The sequence below is a fragment of the Sceloporus undulatus genome, chromosome 5, assembly GCF_019175285.1.
Source record: "Sceloporus undulatus isolate JIND9_A2432 ecotype Alabama chromosome 5, SceUnd_v1.1, whole genome shotgun sequence".
In the NCBI taxonomy this organism is placed as follows: Eukaryota; Metazoa; Chordata; class Lepidosauria; order Squamata; family Phrynosomatidae; genus Sceloporus; species Sceloporus undulatus.
The window spans coordinates 32,544,321-32,566,613 of NC_056526.1; the positions used below are offsets into that span (position 1 = coordinate 32,544,321).

General features: G+C 45.0%; 1 protein-coding gene across 16 annotated transcripts in view; it reads right to left on the minus strand.

Moving 5' to 3' along the window:
- Positions 1–22,293, minus strand: part of RBFOX2 (RNA binding fox-1 homolog 2) — a 257,860-nt gene that overhangs the window by 62,643 nt on the left and 172,924 nt on the right. For all 16 annotated transcript variants that reach the window (XR_006104173.1, XR_006104172.1, XM_042469493.1 and 13 more), the window contains one exon: positions 7,550–7,696. Coding sequence is in view for 14 of the 16 variants with exons in the window: in XM_042469493.1 (XP_042325427.1) it covers positions 7,550–7,696 (147 nt within the window). In the remaining 2 variants the exon portion in view is untranslated. The remainder of the gene's footprint in view (positions 1–7,549; positions 7,697–22,293) is intronic.

The window sequence follows — 22,293 nt, forward strand, 5'->3', positions numbered from 1 at the left end:
CCCTGGTTAGAACTTGGATAGGAGACCTCCAAGCGATAACTATTTTAATTTCATTTTCCAAAAAAGAAAAATGTAGCTTGAGTTGAGCTTCTTTTTCTAGATCTCTTGCTTTCTGTTTCTTATATGTAACATTTTATTGTCATAAAACATTTATGCATATCACTACACAATACACAGTCATATAGTTATTTCTTACACAACAACCTACATATCATACTCCTATTACACCAAACTTCATAAACATTTATTTAGCTCACTCTTCTCAACTTCTGTTTCTTCTTCTTGTTCGTTTCTACACCAGTATTGTAACTATGGAACACAATATTTTAAAATGTATGCTTTCTCTTCTCATCTCTTTTTACAAAAGTCTATGATAGGGAACCAGTCTTTTTCAGTCTTGTTCAAATCTTTGTTGTTTATTCTTGCAGTCAATTTGTCTAACTCCCACATATCAACCAAACATAGTAACCAGTTGTCTATCAGTGGTATCTTTTTTTGTTTCCAGTATCTCCCTAACACAACTGTGGCTGAGTTTACCAGATATACCATTATTCTCCAGTATTTTTTCTCATTTTAATGGTCTTATTCAATAGATAAAGCTCTGGCTTCATTTGGAAATTTATTTGTGATATTTTAGTTATTATTGTATGCACTTTCCCCCAATATTTCTTTATCTTAGTACACTTCCACCATACATGGATCCAGGCAAGTGGCTACTAAAAAAATATGAGGCTTTCTCAATGGGAGATCCTTGATTGTGGAGCGCCCTCCCCAGAAAGGCACAGTTGGCCCTTACATCGTGGTCATTTGTGTACCTGGTGATGGTTTTCTGCAGTTTTGTCCTCCTTAAAAAAATTTTGTACATTAAAATTTTACTTTCACTTTTGTAACTGCCTATTGTTCAGTTTATATTCAGTCACTGGTTTTCATTTTTTTAAACCACACCTTTACTTTTAACTTTTGCTGTAGGTTAAGAGAATCTTGATTATTTGGCAATAATAATAATAATAATAATAATAATAATAATAATAATAATAGTAATTTAAAAAAAGAAATCACAGCTACTTGCCACCAAATCCCTCAATGTATTACCATATAGACTACTGAACAAATTATGCAGCAGTAGTCTTCTCTGTAATTGGAAGCCTTCACATGACTTCCAACAGAATCTTTGCTTCGCTGTGCCATTTTTAGACTTCGTTCTCATTAAAAACACACTGGTACTTTCATCGTCAACCACACGTCCTACATCCAGTTTCCAATCACTACCATGCGTTAAAAAGGGGCTCTTGGTACAATGAAAACACACCTTAAGCTGTTTTTCTCTGGCAATAGTGCCTCAGATATAATTTCATTCCACGGTGCAGTCCTAGAACTGCCTATTCACAGCAAGAAGTAACTTCTCCCAACGGTACATTCAATAGGTAAATGTGTGCAGAACTGCAGCCTAAATCTCATCTTTTTTCCAGAGGGAAATATGATGCTTCATTACGCATACAAATCTCAAAACTGACTCCATCGAAAAGTATGAGTCACATCCATGAAAAAAATAAATAAAAAAGGAGTCACAGTTGCTCTGTAACCTCCATCCTTGCACTTCCATCTTAATGTATCTATTGCAGACTTATTGTCAACTCTTAAATTTTACTGTAAACAACACGGCTTTCCCCAAAGGCACTGATCTAACTAGGCCAGCAGTATTTTGTGTGAGGACCAACCTGAATTAGATACTGTGGACATATGCTAAGAAATCAGTAATTAAGAGATTTTAGTCCTTGACACAAAGGGAATCTCTGTAACTTAGAACCTGCACTGTGAGATTTCTAGCAGGTGCTGGTTCTTTTGCTTGCTTAAAACAAGAGTCCAATACCTCTCTCTTGGCAGCTGTTAACCACAAAGAGAGCTAGGGAAAACTACTTTTGGATTGGCTATCCTGGCTGGAAAATTATTGGATTTGTAGTATATGACATTTATTTTCCCAGACTCTAATGAAGCTAGATAAAAAAGTTTCCTGCTGGGACCCAAATGCAAGAACAGGCTATTCTGCTACTGTATTTGAAAACAGCAAAATCAGAACCCTGTTTCTCATTATACAGTCGGCCCTTCTTATACACAGATTTTTTATACACGGATTCAAGCATACACGGTTTGAAAATGTTCCAAAAAAGTATAAATTTACCTTGATTTTCCATTTTTTATAAGGGACACCATCTTGCTATGTCATTATAGTTAATGGGACTTGAGCATACATGGATTTTGTTATACACTGGGGAACTTGGAACCAAACCCCAGCGTATAACAAGGGTCCACTGTAGTTAATCTATAGAAGTCATACAAAAATATATTGAATTACTCTTCTTTTTTGGCTGCAATTTGAACCACAACAATTTTCAGGTTTAAAAAAGCACACTTCATTCAAGATAGGGACTTCTGTTCTGTACACTGTGACCAAATGTTCTCCTTTTTCCAGACATGTCCTACATTTCAACCTTCTGTCCAGCAGGAATTTCAAAATGTCCTCCATTTTGAGCATGACTAAGAAGCATAAACTTAGATTTATATTCATGTTTTAGCTTTGTTTTGATCTTGTCCTTCATTTTTCTTGAATGTCCTACAGTTTGCCTTCTCCTCCTTTGCAGTGAGAACATCTGGCCACCTTAGTTCTGCATGGACCTGTCCACGCCAGAAGACAAGGCATGACTGGATAGTTTTAGGCGCAACTATAGAAATAAATGAAACAATCCAGCCTGCATATACCAAAAGAAAATGTCATGTGTGTTAGGTCTTTAAAAGCACTAAAGCCAAATAACGCAACACCCGCCCTCCCTCAAAAAAGAGAAGGTAAAAACATCATCTAATAGATGAGATACCAGCTTTTTTCATTAGATACTGTGTCATATTTCCATAGAGCCTTCCCCATCTTGTATCAAGCATGTGGGATCAGAATTTTTATATCTTTGAATGATGACATCTGATCATATCTCATGGTGACATGAATTAGGTCAGGACAATTTAAACTGATCAAAAATGTCAGTTTTAAACAAGTTAAATAAATAATAATCTAATTGCTAGGATTTTTTTTAAAAAAAACATTCTTACATTGTTTAAACAAAAGTATTTTAAAGAATAAATCTTTGAAATAAATAAGAGTTCATACCAATAAATTCATACAATGATTACATTATATCAGTTTCTATATATAGATTTTGTACTACTTAGCAGCATAATCCCAAACGTGCATCAAGCAACCCGTGTACCTTTGTGCTATAGAATCTGTATCTGCTTCAAGACAGGAGGTCAGTTGTGAAATTAGGTTACCTGCTTAGCTCTGCATATTTGACAGGAATCAAATAATTGTTTATATTTTAACACAATTTTATTCTTAAAAATGTATTATTCTCCTCCACCACCACCACTGCCTCTCTAATTCACTCTCTCTTCAGTTCGCTGACTTTGGCACTGTCTTGGACTCAACGGTTTGATGGCACACTGTTCTCCACTGATCCTCTGCACACTCCTCTTCTCAGCCAGCTCCCCTTTCATATGCAAATCCATACTCTTTGCCAGTTGCTCCACACTATCCTGCAATCCCTGGAATATATCTGCTTAATACATTAACATACAGTACTGCTTCATAAAACCTACAGTATATCACAGTTCTGAATGCACATCAAAAGTATGTTGTTTCCAGAAAGCTGGTGCAGACATTTTCTAGCTATTGGTCTCACTTCCTAGAGAAGAAATATCAAGATGGTTTCTATTTAAAATACAGATAATCAGGGTATTTTACCTGTAATCATTTATAAGAGAAGACAGCCAGTGCCACATGGGCCACAATGTCCCAAATTTTGACTGGCTATCTGTAATAGAGATCTCAGAATGTTGCCTCATTTATCAAGTGATGTTAAAATTTCAATGCTTGAGGAGCTTAGGGGGCATCAGGGATAGTAATGTCTGAAAACTGGGAGACTGGATAACTTCTCAGCCTATGCTGCCTACCCATCCTTTAGATTAAGTTTCAATATATTATGACATTCTCTCACATCTAATGAAAACAGGAATTAAATCAACATTGTATGTTCTCTTTTGCAGGGTCTGTTCTCTCCTGGATAATAAAATTAAGTAGTTGCTTTTTGCTCAAGGCCAGAGCTGCCCTCCATGTTGGTGCTCTATCCTTCAGGGCTTTCTTCACTCCTCCCAGTTCTCTCCTGGGCAATTTTCATGCTATCTACACAGTTTCTCTGCAATCACGTTATTTTTGGAAATCCACTCCAGGCAAAGCCCTTAAGTCTTTTACAGATGACATTGAAACAATGGAGCCTGCATTGGAAAAGGTGGGGGGGGTGCATTAAGTTACACACTGCAAACAACCATGGGTTCCCTACCAAAGAAAATACTGGTTTCAGTAATGACTCACCCAAGGGCAAAGCACTTGTACTGCAAAATAATAGTAATAAGGAAGAAAAAGAAGGAGAATAATGTGGTAAATATTTCTGTCCCATTTTATAGTTTCAGGCTGTATTTATGCTGTACAGAAATGCTGTGCTGGCAAGAAATAAGGATGGAATTATTGATTGTTTCTCTGCTCCAACTGCAGAACTACCCCAAGCTTCAAAATGACACATGTTCCTGCATGTGTGCCCAAAAAGTAAAAGCAGCTCTGGCAGGCTCTAACATTGGGACTGCTGTCAGAGCCAGGAAAACCAAAGCTCCTCATTAAGTCAAAGGAAAGACTAAACCCACTGGCACCACAGTTCTCATGCACTTCCCAATTTACACACAGACACTGGAAGAACCCTCCAGACACAACATGAACTCAAAGTACAATGATTGTAAAGGAACCAGTAATTTGGTGGAGCCTGGAAATTACAAAACATTTTTATGTCTTGGCCAGTGGTCTAGGACGGGTTCCTCCCACACAACTCCTCCCCAATTGTTGAACAGGTAAAGTATGGCCGGCTTGAATCTCCAAGGCACATTTATGTATATGTAAATTTCAATATACGATATAGATATGCAGAAAATTCTAGCTCATTTTTTTTTCCAAACAGCATGCCATTATATGTCCACTGGAGCCTCATACAGAATGTAATTGGCCATCTTGCAGTATTCTGCCTCTATCATTAGCCAAAGGAGAAGTGAAGATGTACTTGGGTTCCCAGTTACAGTTCAAGCTACAGCTGATGAACATACAGCAACCACAGAAACATCATGCAGACCTGGCAGGAAGCATGGCCCCATCCCTAACCAATGAGATCAACATAAAAGCAAGATCCAAGAGAATATGAATATACTTGTGGTGATGATTTCAGTTAAGTGGGTCTTTTAACGTTAGTGCACCCCACAAACATTCACCTTAGAATTTGTCCCATACATTTTAAAAGTTTGAAAAACATTGTATTAGGTATTTTTAATTGTAAGGCAAAAATGCTAATAACAATACTTGATCCCGAGATTCTGGGGACTTTATAAAACAAAGAAATTGGTATTCTTGCTTTTGGCAGTTTTTTTAGTCCACGGGAATATAGAATATACATCTTATTAAGCCACAACTGATAATTTTCAACAGGAACCTTTGGTGAAGACCTATCTCAGAAGTAGCTTGCTAATCTTAATGTATAGTGTACCCAAGAGTTCTCCCCCCCCCTTCAAACCACCCTGAACATCCTCAAAGAATTCTTCACCAACACATGTTCCCCTACGTACTTGAAAACCTTGTTCTTAACAATGGTTTCTACTTATTTTCTTTGGGCAATAATCACCTGTTTTGGATGGCAGATTAAAACAGACATAGCTGAAAGGTACTTACAGTCAAAAACCCACACAAGATGGATGGCAGGAAAAGGGCAAGATAGCTTTAAGATATCTAAGTAATTTTTTAAAATGCTATGTCCTTCAGAATGAAACATTGAATAACATTACTGTATGTACTTGACTATAACTTGACCTCATGTGTAAGTCGAGGGCAGGTTTGGGGGCCAAAATTATGGATTTTGATATAACCCATGGATAAATTGAGCATAAAGTTAGAGCAGGGGTTCCCAAGCAGGGTGCAGATGGAATTTCAGGAGGTGCAACATAAAGTAGGTTGCGTCCTTGAGTGATGAATCACAATACATTACTCGTTTTTTCTAAATAAATTAGAATCTAATTGCTCAATTTAATTTCCATTTCATGCACTGAGTTAAAAGCTTTTTTTTTAAAGTTCATTTTGTTCACCTATAGTATTGTATGTGGTTCAATTTGTGATACAGAAATTAGACTTTTTCATCTTCAAAAGTGATAATATTTCTGAAGGGGGTGCAAACATTAATCAAACATTTCCTAGGGGTGTGGAGCATAGAAAAGACTGGGAATCACTGACTTAGGGGCATGTAACAAAGGAGGTAAAGGATGATGCAAAGGAAAACAATGCCTAAGAACTTAGAAAATTCCAGCTGGCATAGCTGTTTGTGGTCACCCTAAATGCTGGATGGATGAGCAGGGAACTATGATGCGATGTGTGAGGAAGGTGACCGGGCACAGGGAGGCCTAAGAATACGCACACTTGCCAAAAAGGATGAAAAGTCAAAGTAAACAAAACTATGTTTGTACAGTGGAGCAGGAATCCATTCTGCCCTCCCCCCATGTAAGGCAAGTACCATGTAAGCTCGAGCCCCATTCAACAGAATGGGGTTTCTGCTTGCGGCGGCACGGCATGCATGAGCCACAGGCGCATGCACCATTCGGTACATTATAGCATGCCTTCCACACAAACCAGAAGCCGCATATGGTGCACCCACATATGGAGCAGGTGCACTATAGTGATTAGGGCCTTTACCTTTAATATGATAATGTTGCCTTATTTTAACCCAGAAAAGCTGACAAACATGCATGAGCATCTTATACAAAGCCTGATTTCTCTTGGTGCTCCTTTGAGGAGAACCACCAAAGATCTGCCCCTAATACCACAATCCCTCCCAGACATTCAAAAATGTCAGGAACAGTGCTATGGTGGAAAGAGCAACTTGTTGGTGCTTTTTTCAGGTGCTCCCCAGATGGACTAAGCTCTTGTCTTTTGGCACTCTACTCAGAGAAGGAGGTGGTTCCTTTTTTAAAATATGAGAAGGTACAGCACTTACACAGACCCATGAAGGTGACCCAGGTTTTTTAAGTCAATTTTTAATTATAATTTTTAGACTTATACCATAAGACTAAAGTGACTGTGAGCATCTACAGTCATGTTTAAACAGAAAAAATAATCCACAGCCCTATGGGGAAGGGAATAAAGTGTGCACCCAGGCAACTGCTACTTGCCAAATGAATGGATCTGGAGAACATACATATTGTTTTATGCTCCATTTGACTGCAGAGATTGAAAAAGGTCTGTGGCCCCAAGAAGGCCCACCCTCACGCACAAACCACAGTGTGGTGTCTTCAGGCTCTATTTGTCTGTGTCCTTTGGGGGCATATAATGCTTTGTGTTTCCACATAAAATAAATTATAAAAATAAATACATGAAGAAACATAAAACAGCCCTGTTATTCCTCAAAAAATATTATTACCATACCCCAAACATCTGCCGGAGGTCAGGATCCCGAAAGCGGAAGGGGATGTTGGAGACATGCAGCCGCTTTGGAGTTGACTTGCTCTCAGTATTCTCACTGCTTTGTGTCTGTGACTGTTGGCCGTCTGTCTGTGCCCCTCCTTCTGTCTGCTGTAATTAAAGAAAAAAAGGAGAGAAGGAATCACAAAAAATCCAGCCAAGATTCATCTGTTTATCAGCCTGTGTCCCAGGTATTTCTACCACCCTTACTGACTTGGCATTTAAGCATCTTAGTATGGATAAAAATAGCCAAGTAAAATAACAAGGAATCCTTTGTTTCCGGAAAAGATGGAGAAGAGGAAAGAGTAATAGGATCTTGATAGAAATGCAATTTGGGTGTGGATTCAAATGGACACAAATACAACAGTGCAAAGGACTGTACCAACACATTTACTGCATAAGAAGTAATTATGTTTCTCCTTTTAAACTGAAATGAGGCACCACATTTCACTTGTAATACCATGCTAAACATGTCCTGAGTTACTGGATTTCGAAGCCTGCTGATAGATTTCTGTTGTCTTTTAAAATTAAATGTGCCATCATTAAACAATAAGAATGATAAAAGCAGCAACAAACTACACCTAGCATTTTATAGTACTTGTATAGTTGCTTTGGTGACAATATATGGGAACTGGAGTAAGCCTCTGGTTCCATTATCCTTTATATCTCAAAAAGCAGCAGCATCTGGCTTTACGGCATCCCTTGCTGCCCTCTATGTGATGGTGTGAAATTACTAGTTATATTTATTTACTACCAGTTAGTATTGAACTGTGACTCTGGAGAAGAGGGTTCAAGTCCCTGCTCGGCCATGAAATTCACTAGATGACCCTGGGCAAGCCACACACTCTCAGCCTCAGGGGATGGCAATGGCAACCCCTGTGGTGATCTGGGGATGATCCCTGGAGCAACCAGCCCTGTGCGTGGCTCTTACTCCCAGGGTGTCCCCTTCACACTTTCCCCTCTAGGATCTCCTAGGTCTCCATTCCCACTCCCTGCTGAGCGGAATCAGACCCCTTGAGGCCTTATCTTTCGCTGCCACCACTCAGTGAATTTTCCAAACAACCTACGTTTCCCCAAGCACACACTGAGACTTGCTAGGGATCTCTAGATTCCTTCCTTGCTAGCTTACAGCAACCAATAAACCGAGCTTAAGACGCGTGTACAGGAGCAGAGAGAGACAGCAGGTACTTTTAAAGAAGGACAAGTTGCTCACCTGTAACAGTATTTCTTCGAGTGGTCATCTGCGAATACATACAAATGGGTTTCACTGCGCCTGTGCAGTGCTGTTCGGAAACTTCTGGAATCACTGGGCAAAGTTTACTTTGCAACATATAGAAACTTTTTCGCGGTAACTACGCCCACCCGTTATAATGCCCCTGCCTTCCCGCTCTTTCCCCAGTTCCGCAATTTTCCCGCCAAGCAGGCAATGGAAAGAGCCAATAAAAGCAGGACACTGAGGGGATGGACGGGTGGAATTTGTATGTATTCGCAGATGACCACTCGAAGAAATACTGTTACAGGTGAGCAATCTGTCCTTCTTCTTTGTGGTCTCTGCGAATCATACAAATGGGTTTAGACTGACAAGCTTAGGTATGCGGCGGAGGGAGTGTCCTGAAACCAAAGCTATGGTAAACCAAGGGTATATTTATTGCAACAATAAACACCCTGAACCATAAAAAGAGTCAGTCTTTTTGTTCATGCACAAAAACTCAACACAGCAATAACATTGCAAAACCTGAACAGGGAATAAAAGGTCATGCAAGACCAGTCCCATTGGAATTGTGCAAATCAACATTCAACAGAATGTAAAACAGTGGCATTATGTACATAAATGCTGAAAATACAAACCATCAGTAGTGCAGTCAATGCAACCCTGAAACCAACACAGCCCTCCTGAAAGCTGCGTCTCGGATGGCTCTGGTGTCCAGCCTATAGTGCTTTATAAAAGTCAATGGCTGGGTCCAGACAGCAGCCTTACAGACATCCTCCAAGGGAATGCCCGACAGGAATGCAGAGGATGCTGACACTGCTCTTGTGGAGTGGGACCAAACCCTGCCAGGGAGAGGTTTGCCCAACAGTTCATAGCAGAGGTGGATGGTACCAGCCACCCATTTGGAAAACCTCTGCGCAGACACGGGCAACGCCTTCTTCGGTTCCGAGTAGCATTGGAAAAGTCTCTCGGACTGACTGGAGGCAGCAGTTCTGTCCAGGTAAAACGCCAGCGCTCTCCTGACATCAAGAGAGTGCAGGCTTCGCTCCGCATCCGAAGTCGGATTGGAAGCGAGGGTAGGCAACACAATGTCCTGGCACATGTGGAAAGCAGACACAACCTTAGGCAAGAAAGTAATGTCTGTCCGAAGGACCACCTTGTCCTTGTGAAACCCCAGGAAGGGCTGGTCCCTCCGCAAGGCACAGAGTTCACCCACATGGCGGGCAGAGGTGATGGCCACAAGAAAGGCGGTTTTCCAAGTCAGTAGTCTCAAGTCCGCTGTGGCCATCGGTTCAAAGGGCTTGGATTGGAGCGCGGCCAGCACCACCTCCAAGCTCCAAGCCAGGGCCGGTACCGACACAGGAGGGTGCAGGTTGGCACATCCCTTCAGGAACCCCTTCACCAAGGGGTCCCTAAAGAAGGAAGCCCTACCCTCAAATTGGTACCTGGAACAAATGGCAGAGAGGTAGCACTTGATGGATGTGAGGCACAACCCCTCATCCAACAGTGCCATCAAAAACTCCAGCACCACTGGAGTGGAAACTTGGACAGGAGACAAGCCCTTTCGATCAAGGAAGAGGCTAAACCTCCACTTCAGGGCATAGGACCGCTGGGTGGATGGCTTCTGCGCCGCCAGGATCACCGTCCTCACCAAGTCAGGTAGTGAGGCTAGGGCTGGATTCTCCAGGCCACAAGCGGCAGGCTCTCGATGTCTGGGTGCAGAATCTGGCCATCCTGGATCGACAGCAGGTCCGGACGGAAGTTGAGGCGGAGGAAGCATCTCTTGGAGAGGTGGAGGAGGGATGCGAACCAGGGCTGTCTCGGCCACCACAGAGTGATTAGGATCGCATCCGAACGGTCCGTTGTCATCTTGGACACCACCCTGATGACGAGAGGGAACGGAGGGAAGGCGTAGAGCAACTCTCCCGTCCAAAGGAAGGCGAACGCGTCTCCGAGGGATCCGTCCATTCGCCTCCTGGAGCAGAACTGGGGACAGTGGCTATTCCATTCAGTCGCGAAGAGGTCGACTTGGGGGTACTCCACCGATCGAACAGGTCGCTGACCGTCTCCGGATGGAGTCTCCACTCGTGGCACACCGAAGGGGATCTGCTTAGGCAATCTGCCAACTCGTTGTCCTCTCCTGGAAGGTGAATCGCCTGGAGGAGCACCTGTCTCTGGACGCACCAGTCCCAAATGCGGAGAGTGATCTCGAGCAGAGTCTTGGATCTGGTGCCTCCCTGTTTGTTGATGTAATACATCACGGTGGTGTTGTCCGTCCTCAGGAGGACCACCTTGCCTGTGACAGCGGATTCGAATGCCCTCAAAGCCTTTTCGACTGCGAGCATCTCCAAAGCATTGATGTGGAAATGCTTGTCCTGGGTCGACCACTTGTCCTTGACAACCAGGTCGAGCAGGTGGGTGCCCCAGCCTTCCAGGGAAGCATCGGTTGTTAAAGTCAATTGAAGCTGAGGTTGATGGAAGGGCATCCCGATGCAGACGTTGAGGCTGTCCAGCCACCATCTCAGTGAGGCGGCCACCGGTCTCGGTACCGTGAGCCACTTGGACGGAGGGTCCTCCATCAGAAAGAAGACTGAGAGGAACCAGGACTGGAGTGGTCGGAGGCAAAGCCTTGCCCACGGTGTCACGAATGTCGTTGACGCCATGTGGCCCAGAGCTACTTGGACGTCCCTGGCCCTCACCCTTCTGTGAGAGATGCAAGGCCTCAGCGATGCCACCAATGCCTGGAAACGGTCCCGAGGGAGAAAGGCGGAGCACTTTTGGAGTTGAGGATGGCTCCGATGAACTTGGCCTGTCTGGTTGGAGTGAAGTGGGACTTCTCTTCATTGACGACCAGTCCGAGGGAGTCCAAAAGGTGCAAGGCGAATGAGACTGCCTCTCGGAGCTCCTGCTATGAGTCGGCGGCAAACAACCAGTCGTCCAGGTACGGGAAGACTCTGTAGCCCTTCTGATGAAGGTATGCCACCACTGGTGCCATGCACTTCGTGAAGACCCTCGGAGCCGTGGCAAGGCCAAAGGGGAGCACGTTGTAGTGGTACGCGGTGGAGCTGACGGCGAAGGCGAGGAATCTCCAGTGGGACTCCCGAATTCCGATGTGGAAGTAGGCATCCTTCAAGTCGACCGTCGCAAACCACAGGCCCTGGTGAAGAAGCGGCAGAATAGAAGCCAAAGTTACCATCCGGAACCAGCGGTATTCAAGGAAAGAGTTCAACTCCCTCAAGTCCAAGATGGGTCTGGTGCCCCCATCCGCCTTCGGTACCATGAAGTACCTGGAGAAAAAGGCCCTGGAGTATTGTTCGGGCGATAAAGGGGAGATTGCCCCTTTGTCTAGCAAGGTGCGCACTTCGCCGAGAAGGGTGTCCGAGGGGTGAGTGGACATGAAGGCTCCGGTTGGGGGGAGCTCTTGGAACTCGAGGGCATAACCCCTACGGACGATGTTAAGGACCCACAAGTCCGTTGTAATGGAGGCCCATGTGGTGACAAAGGGCCTCAAAATGTCCAAAAAGAACAAAGGAGGAGAGACGAAGCACGCTGCAACCCTTCAGGCTCTCTTCTTCCCCTGGTCGGTGTCCTGCTGGTGGGACTTTCGGTACTGGGAAGGAAAGTTGCGACGGCCAGAGGAGGAGGACTGAGAGGGGTACCGGCGTCTCTGGGAGCCCTGCTGCTGAGGTTGCCGGTCTTGTTGGAAGGACCCCTGTGACTGACCTTGCGGCCGCCACGGGCGCTGCCTCTTTCTGAAGGGCAAGATGGGAGCCGATGACCTCCCGTGCTTCTTCGCCGCCGCCTTCATTCTGAACTTGAGGTTCAGCCGCTCGTCGGTCTCGGCGTGGAAGAGACCGCTACCATCCAGGGGCATGTCCTCTATGGCTGACTTGACGTTGGCATTGAGGTCCGAACCCCTCAGCTACGCATGCCTGCGCAGAGCCAACGAAGCCGACATCGCCCGTCCTGCACAGTCAGCCACATTTCTGGAGGCGGTGATGAGCCAGCTGCCGATCGAATGGGCCTCATCACGGATCTCTACCAGGCGTCGCTGGGTTTCATCTGGGACGTCCGGGACGAGTGGCGAGATCCCCTCCATGAGGGTCTGGATGTATGCCCCCATGCAGGCGTTATAGTTGATGGCCTTGACTGCAAGGGCCGCCGCCGAGTAGGCCTTCTTGGCCAGACCATCAACCTTCTTTGCTTCCCGGTCAACTGGGGAAGTTGCCTGTTTGGGGACGAAGCCCTGCTGAGCCCCCTCTACGATCGCAGAGTTCTGCTTGGGGTGTTCGGCCAACCAAGAGCAACTCGACAGGGAGATCCAGTAGAGGGACTCGATCTTCCTGGACGATCCAACGAAGGAAGCTTGCGCATCCCACGACCTCCGGACAATGGACTCGAGGGAGGGCAGCAGCGGGATGGAGGGCGGTGTGGGCACCCGGCCATGCACCCGACGTTCCACAGGATCCCGAGCCTCCTCCTCGGGGTAGGAGAGCTCAATGTCCAGGGCCCTTGCCATCTTAATGATGTGCTCGTTAAACGAGCGCACATCATCTGTCGGGGAGGAAGGCTCCGGGTGGTGCATCCGCTGCGGGGACGCCTGGACGGAGGTGTCATCGTCGTCCGAGGGCTCCCCCGACGGTAGCAAGGGCTCTTCCTCGGAGTCGGTGTCTGAGGTAAGCGGGATGTCTGGGACCCTGACTCGAGTTGCTAGACACGCCGGGATCTGCAGGGCCGATGGCTCCGTCGGGGAGCGGCGTGGTGCAGAGGCTGAGGCCGTCGCATGGGAAGGAGCAGGCTCGTCATCTTGGGGGGCCACCGGGCGCAGGTTGAGCCGGGTGAACTCCCTAATGGCGGTCTCCCTCGGTACTGACATGTAGTATCTCCCGGATTCGGTGTCAAAAAACATGTCAGTGTCCCTCTCCATCGGTTCGTCGACCTCCGAATGGATTGAAGGAGGAGGTGACACTCTCCGAGGGAGATCAGCTGCTTCCACATCGGCGCAGGCAAAGTCGACCGTCAACGGCAGCGGTGTGTCCAGGAGAGCGGCCGCATCCGAGGCGGAGGAGCCATCAGGGTGCGAAGAGGCTGGTGTTGGAGCCTTCTTCGACGGGGAGCGTTGCTTGCGAGAAGCGTGCTCCTTCCCCTTGGAGGAGACCTCCAACCCGGTGTGGTCCTTGGAAGGCTTGGACCTCTTTGGTGCGGAGCCTTCAGCTGCCTCCTTGTGGTGCCTCTTCTTAGACGACCGCGACGTCTCAGCCCGATCCTCGGGGGGGAAGAAAGGTTTGTCCGGCAGGTCCATCAGGACAATGGCTCCCGTGGATTGAGGCTTAGACGTCTTCGCCTTTTCCACCAGTGTAGCCTTCCCCGAAGAGGATGCCCCCGTCTCGGGCAGCTTGGAGGCATGTCGAGATGCCTTCGACGACGCCTTGGATGACGGAGTCGGGACCGATGAGACCTCAGCCTCCGCGCGATCCTTCGCGCGCGAGCCCTCCAGGGACGGCTTCCTCCCGGATTTCGCCCTGGGCTCGGTACTCTCAGTCCCCGACTGCTTGTGGGGGCGCTTGGAGGGCTTGTCGGTGGCACTGGGTTTATGTGAACCACGGGCCACATTGGTGGTGGTGGACGATCCTGCCATCGGCGGGGCAGACACCACACTGGACACACTCACCCGGGAAGATGAGGCAGGCAGCGGAGCTGAAGGAGCCGATGATGGACGGGGGCCTCCCTCCTGAACCTTTCCCAGAGCGATGGCCGAAGTCAGCCGGGACTCACGGTTCTTGTGAGCCTGGGATGAGAGGGACTTGCAGAGCAGGCAAGCCTTCGTATCATGGTCCTTGCCCAAGCAGAGGAGGCAGGAGGAGTGTGGGTCCTGGATGGGCACCTTGCCCCCGCAGACGTCACACTTCTTAAATGGAGCAGGCATTTTCCGAAGTTGTCAAGTTGAAAAGGAAAGTCCAGAAACGAGGTCAACAGTCCGAGAGTTCCAAGTTACCAGGGGCGGGTGACAAAGAATGGTCAAGAGACGGTCCGAGATCAAAAGTGAAAGTGATTCCGAATGCAAGCTAAAGCGAGCGAAGTTCCCTGAAGCAGCTAGCGCGGCGGAAAAAAAGAACTGGGGAAAGAGCGGGAAGGCAGGGGCCTTATAACGGGTGGGCGGAGTTACCGCCAAAAAGTTTCTATATGTTGCAAAGTAAACTTTGCCCAGTGATTCCAGAAGTTTCCGAACAGCACTACACAGGCGCAGTGAAACCCATTTGTATGATTCACAGAGACCACAAAGAAGAAAGGTATTTATTTTAAAGAAATAGATTAGGATAAGAAGACATCACCCATGCAAAGCCTTCTTGCCTTTAAGGTATAGAAAGCATACACTGGTCCCCCGGGTTACGAAATACCCAGGTTACGAAATTTTCGGGATACGAATAAATCCCATAGGGATTTATTGCTTCGGCTTACGAAGGTTTTTTCGGGTTACGAAAAAACCTCTGCGCTGTTTCAAATGGAGCCGCGGCGCAGCCGCGGCTTTTCCCCATTAGCGCCTATGGGCTATTCGGCTTACGAAGTATCCCGGGTTACGAAAGCGGCGGCGGAACGAATTAATTTCGTAACCCGGGGTACCAGTGTAGTTACAAAGAGTTCATTTCAGGCAAGCTATTAGATAACATAATAAAAGCCTAGACGCACTAACACATTTCCTAGCTACTCACACAGTGATAGGATTTGCAGTTCGTGTTGAGTTCTCAGATGCAAGGAGCTGGCCTTCATGGCCTAGCTCCACTTGCATCACTTTTGCCTGCCTCCGTCCAAGCACACAGCTAGTTTCCCCAAACAAACACAAAGATGGAGAACAAAGGAAGCATGGTCCTACAGGGTATTTAAAGTCCTCTCCTGGAACCTTCTTGAAAAGGCCGCTCTGGCAGTGCTGATTGGCCAGGTGAGCCTTACATCAGCTATGATGCAGCTGCTCATTAGCATGTGATGTCAGCTCTCATTAGCATGTACCTCCCCCCAGATCAGGGGTAGGCAACCTGCGGCCCGGCGAGGCCTTGGGACCGGCCCCAGCCCGGTCCTGCCGCAGATTGCCGCTGGGGCCTTTAGCTTCTCGCACGCAGGAGCAAGGGGGGCAATTGTCTATAGATGCCTCAGAAACATGCATTTATATTAACATTTTTTTTAAAAAAATCAAATTTTTTTTTGCGTGTCCTCCACTTTTTTAAAAAAAAGTGTCCACCATTTGAAAATGTTGTCCTACATTTGTCCTGGTTTATTTATTTATTTAAATTTTTTAAAAATTATTTAATTATTTATTTTTTTGGCTTCGGCCCCCCCCCAGTTGTCTGAGGGACAGCAACCCGGCCCCCGGCTCAAAAAGGTTGCCTACCCCTGCCCCAGATTAACCCTTTGTGGTTCAGGGGAAGTTCCCAAATGACTGGAGGGCCCAGTCATTACAACCCCTCTCTGAAGAAACTTGTCAAGAAAACCCTGTGATACCCCTTAGAGTTACCATAAGTCAGAAACAACTTTGTGGTACACAACAACAACAACAACCTATCAGTTAGTATAGTGATTCTCATACTATAAGAAGTGGTAGACCTGCAACTTTCCCCTCCAAAGTACCATATCATTTATATTTATATTTATACTTATAGTTTTCCTTTCTTGAAATGTGGGACACAAAGAACCTAACTACAAGGATTGGGCCATATTATTATTGTACCCACACAGCTGCCTGGAAACTCACTGTGGATCAGCAGCTGATGGCTCATAGTCCCACATTTCATAGTCACTCCACAGGCAGCCACTTTGAGTAACACTGAATTAGGAGACTGTGAAAGGTCTATCTTTTTCACTAACTGTTCCTGTCTGACCCCAATGCGGTCTCTCTATACTATAGTAAAAGATTTTATGGAGAAATCACAGCTTTACAACCTATCGAGCAAGTCTATGAAATGCTGCACGTCTAATACTGGTACCAGCATATGCTCACCATGCATTACTTCCAATGTATCACTCAGCAATCAATTCTGGTGTCACTCTCTCAACATTTATACTGATCTCTCAAAGGAGATCTTAGCTCTTATTAATGTCAGATTTTAATTTCTTTAATGGAAATGGGGAGAAGTGAACAGAAGATGGAAATGAAGCCATAATTATACAAAGCCCTGCTGCACAAGAATAAATGTTGCACTTGGATGGAGGATGTAATTATATGCAAGCATAAAGGAGCAAACAACCAGATCCAACTCTATGCCAAATGAACTGGAAACCTACACATGAAAGCTTATATTTCACTAAAAATCAGCAAGTTAATCTGCACTATGCGCTGCAGATGACTCTACGGTTTTATGTTAGTTTTCTACCATTCTTCCCTTTCTTTGTTCCCTAGAGGAAGAGGATGCTGGCGAGGTGCACTGCCACAATCAACTCCTTCACCTCCTGTTGTTTCACTAAAGTTAGGAGGCCATCAAAATCAACTGCCCTATGAGCCAGAGAGGAAGACGCAGCAAACTCTCATAAATGTCATCTCATTATATAGTCTACTGTTTCAATGACTTCATATTGTTCTTACATACTTGATGTAAGCTGCTCTAGAGTCTTACTGGCTGAAGAACAGGACAAAAATACTCAAAGGAACTATTAGATAACAATCCCAAGTCTCACATCCCCAGGTGTATGCTGTTTCTAAACACAGTGGGCACTACACATGACACTAGGTCCTAAAAATCTTGATGAAAGGCTCAAAACAAGTGATGGCGAACCTTTCCAGGTCCGTGTGCTGGGGGCGGGGCTTCTGTCACTTGGGGGTGGGGCTTCCATCCTTTGGGGTGGGGTTTCCACCCTTTGGGGCGGGACTTTCCCCCTGCCCTTTCCCAGCCTCCAACTGTCTCTCAGAGACAGCTAGAAGCTGGGGAAAATTAGGGGGAGGGTGACAGGTGCGTACCTGCTCCTCCTGCCCTTCTCTTGGCCTCCAGCTGTCAGTGGCTCCTCCCCAGAGACCTTTTCCGGCCTCCAGCTATCTCCAGAGAGGTCTGTGAGAAAGAGTGATGGGCTGTATGCTCAGTCCTCTTTCCCTTGGCTTGCCTTTCCTACACCAGAAGGGGCCCTTCAGAGCCCATTCCGGCAGAGGAAAGGCAAGCCGGGGAGGAGAGGCTTGGGTCGCGTGCCCAGTCATCTTCCCCCCAGCAGGCCTTTCCTCTGCCCCAATGGGCACGTCGCAGCAAGCCAGGAAGGAGAGGGCAGACGATGTCTGCTCCTCCCCACGAGGCTTTGCCAGACCTGAGGTGTCCTTCGAAGGACACCTCAAGACTGGCAAAGCTCCGTGGAGGGAAGCAAGGGCCACGGGGCAATGCCTCCTCCTCCCCGCAAGGCCTTGCTAGTCCTGAGGTATCCTTTGAAGGGCAACTCAAGATTGGCAAAGCCTCACAGAGGAAAGCAGGGGACGTGGGGCAATGCCTCCTCCTCCCCCCTGCGAGGCCTTGCTAGTCCTGAGGTGTCCTTCCAAGGATCTCAGGACTGGCAAAGCCCTGAGGAGAGGAGTAGGGACTGTGGGCCGACACCATGGGCCCATTGCCTTCACTCTTTTCTCGGCCTCCAACTGTTTTGGAGAGGCCAGGAGGGGGCTGGGAGGAGGAGCTAGACGCGTGCGCTTCTGGCGCCTACTTCCAAGCGCCATTTCCAGGCTACCCGCTTCTCTCCTGCCGCCCATGCCTGGCAAAGTGGCATCGCGTGTCACTTCTGGCACACGTGCCATAGGTTTGCTATCAGGGCTCTAAACATTGACAGGGATAAAAATCCATATTCAGTCTTCATTTGAATCTTTCCACCAGCAGATTTGTGTAAATCTTGTTATCACACAGTAAATCCTTTACATTAGGGAACTCATTTTTGGAGAAGTTTGGAACACATGTTTACTGACTGATGAGTGCTGGCAGGAGCAAAGTGAAATCAATAATAATTGAATCAGGTTTTACCTCAATTACAGCACAGGAAAGCACAATGAAATATTTGCTGGCATGTCCATCTTCTGTTATTTTTTTCTTGGAGATTGGTAAAATAAGTGATTTAGCCAAGGAACATAATGTTTCGACCCTCAATTATTTTTGTTTACATGATAGGTTAATTTTTTCTCCTCTTAAAAAGCTGAAAGATTAATTAGGACTGTAAAGGACATTATCCAACTAAACTGGTTACAATCGTTCTCAGAGCCTGGAGAAATTACTTTTTTGGAAGACAGTTCCCAGAAGCTCTTAGTCCACATAGACAGTGGCATGCTGGCTGGGGAATTCTGGGAACTGAAGTAAAAAAGAGTGTGTTTCTAAACCATGGATTTAAGTATTTCTCAGGTCAACCTACCTCACAGAACTGATATAAAGGGGGGGGGGGCAACTAAATGTGTTATCTGAGGAAGGATGGGACAGCAATGTAATATTGGAATGAAAATCCCTGTTTCCCAACATTTACCATCATTTGTTATTCTAAGAGCCAATATCTAATTTAAGAACCTCATTATGAAAGGGCACAGGTCAGACCCAAGCAACTTGATACATCAATATATTTTTATCCATTCTAGGAATTTAAAAGTTTGTTCACTGTAATAGCAATATGATGACCCCATCATATGACTTATGCTAAGTGTAATGTCTGGATAGTAAGTACTATGTAATCTCCAAAAGAGGTAACAGGAAAATCTTGCAGTCACTCTTAGAAAGCAGCATTACTAAGCTCTTGTCAGCTACTTTCTTTCTTCTAGACATGACCTTGGACTTGCATATGAGCTTTTCAGGACAAAAAAAAAGAACATTAACAGCAAACATTCACAAGGCAACATGCTGAGCAAAGCAAGAGCATCTTTCAGCTTTGCTTCAATCAGGCAATGAATGCAACTCAAACTCGATCTGAGCATCTGCAGCCACACAATGCAAAACAAGACACCAAACAGCTGGGATAAACTAATTCCATTCAGCCTGGAATCAATTTCAACCAGCTCCAACTATCAGACATACGTGAGCTTCCTGACAAAGGTACACCTGATCACATCACAAAGATACTGTTTTCAGCTGCTTCAGCTCCCCTTTTTACTACACTGACAAAATTATCTCCAAACAAATGCATGTTGCACCCTGAGGGGAGAATCAATGTGGCTGGCTTGTGATTGAATCACAAAACACTGTTTGGCAGTTTTATTTTTATGACTTTGTCAGAGCCCTCTACTCCCCAGGGTAAAAATGTCCAAGTAGGACAGAACCCACAATATCCATCATCTGTGTAGACAATGACTAGGGAAGAGTCTCCCCAAACAAGCCATAGATATCATTTTAATTCCCTGGGTCCAAGGGGTCTTTCTCTTCAAACTGTTTCTATTCACTCTGGAGCATAGTTCATGTAAATTTCCAAACTCTGAGCTCCTTACAACAGATGGTGAAATTGGCACAATCACACAGCTTTCCAGATGGCCTTGGACATGCTGCCCGTCATTCTCACTCTTGATCACAAATGGTACAGGGTAACTAGGAACATGTCTAAACTAGTGGTTCTTAATGTAACAGGCCTCCCTGGGATGGTGTGAATAGTTGCCAAGGGTGTGCCTGCTCTTCCATTACTTCTCTCAGTGGGTACCTTTTGGGGTTAGTCAGTCACTACTCACAACCACTGCAACATGTAAGCCTATGTATATTATGGCTTGCCCTTACTGTTAGTTCTGAGGAATAAATGTAGAAATCAATGCTTACGGTAAACCTTTCACACAGAGTTTCTTCAATAACCTTTCCTGGATTTCTTCAGGAACCTTAAGAATATTGTGGAACATGCAGCAATACTCATTTCTGATATGTATATGTTGAGGTGAAGAATATTTCCCCCATGGCTTACTCAGATTGTAAAACTCCCTACCCTAAGAAAGCTATCTGGTTTCCTCCTTCATATCTCTTCTTATGCCTTCTTAGAAGTGTTAAATTTGTCTGATTGGTCCTTTTTAGCTCTTATCCTATTTCTAACGCTGTACCTATTTCACCTGATGAATAAACTGTTCTCATGGTGGTTCACTGAAAAAAGTTTTGAAAACTCCTGTTTCCAGCTGTCTGATCTAACTTCAATAGAAAATTTTATGAAGATTCTTAGGTAAAGGCTCCCTGAGTTCACGGAATTATTTTAAAAAGTTAGTAAAAAACATTTAAAATAAACAGTAGAGTTGTTTTTTTTTTAAAAAAACTAAATTATTAAAACAGGGTTTTTTAAGTTCTGCAGAAATGAATTTCTTTAAATGCAAACCAATTGAAATACAAGAGTATGGAAAAGTCATGGAAACTGAAAATTGTGTTGTTACTATGACTGCATTATATCTTTGAGAAATGAGATTGCAGGTGGCAGAAATTGATGCTTTAATAAATTTTAAACTTTTATTGGAGAAGAGCAGTCTCCTCCTTGAAGTCCCATTCATTGAACATTAGAAATATGGGGAAACAGAGGCATGTCTCTCTTTCACATTTCCCATTTACTTTTCACTCCTACAGTCTGACAGAAATTCTCAAGAAATAGTCAAGGTTGCAAGTACAGCAGAATAGAATCTCAATTGTGACAAGATTATTTTCAGATTTTTTTAATCATTTATGGTGAGCATTAAAGACATTAAATACCATATTACAGTTCCCAGAATATACCTTACTCTTAGAAGTCACAACAATTATTATAAAACATTAATTTCACAAGTTACTTTACTATAAAAACTAACTTCTGTTTACAAGTCTTATTTCACTTTGGTGAAATTCATTAGGCAGGGGAGGGATACAATAGGATAGGATATTTTTATTTACAGTACAGTCATAAACCAATAAAGAAGATACCATTTTATCTTTTCAGCTGATGAATATAACATAATACATTTGCCCCTCTGTTTTCACAGGGGATCTGTTCCAGACCCTCCTGCAAAAATGAAAAATTGCAAGTATTCAAGCCCCATTGGTTTGAATGGCCGCACGCTCCTGTGCGTGGCCGTGTGCGTGTGCCACATGCACATGCTCTATTTTGTCCCTTGGAGCTTGCCTTGGAGAAAAGACAAGACAGCGAATGGCGAGGGATGCGTGTATAATATAATATAGCTATACAATATAGCAATATAGCCCATATTTCTGATATGCTTTGAAAACAACTTACACAATAGCTAACCAACCTCAACTGTGACTGGTAAAAGCCTATATTTTACAAAGTATCTATCTTTCCCCCTGGTAGGTTTTAGCTTCTTCAGGCTAGCTTTCTATCAGCACCTCATTATGAGCTATTCTTTTTTTTTCCAAGGTTGCATAATGCTAATCAGACTTTGTAATTATATACATTTGTCTTCAGAATATATCTAGATGGAAAATGCTTACTCAAAATATATTACACTGTACTTACAGTGTTTAGGCCAAAACCCAAGAGTGGGAGTATACTTGTGCAACTGCAAGCTGTGTGAGTGGTCATACTTTTTTCAAAGCTTGTGTTAGGAAGCACCAGAACCTCA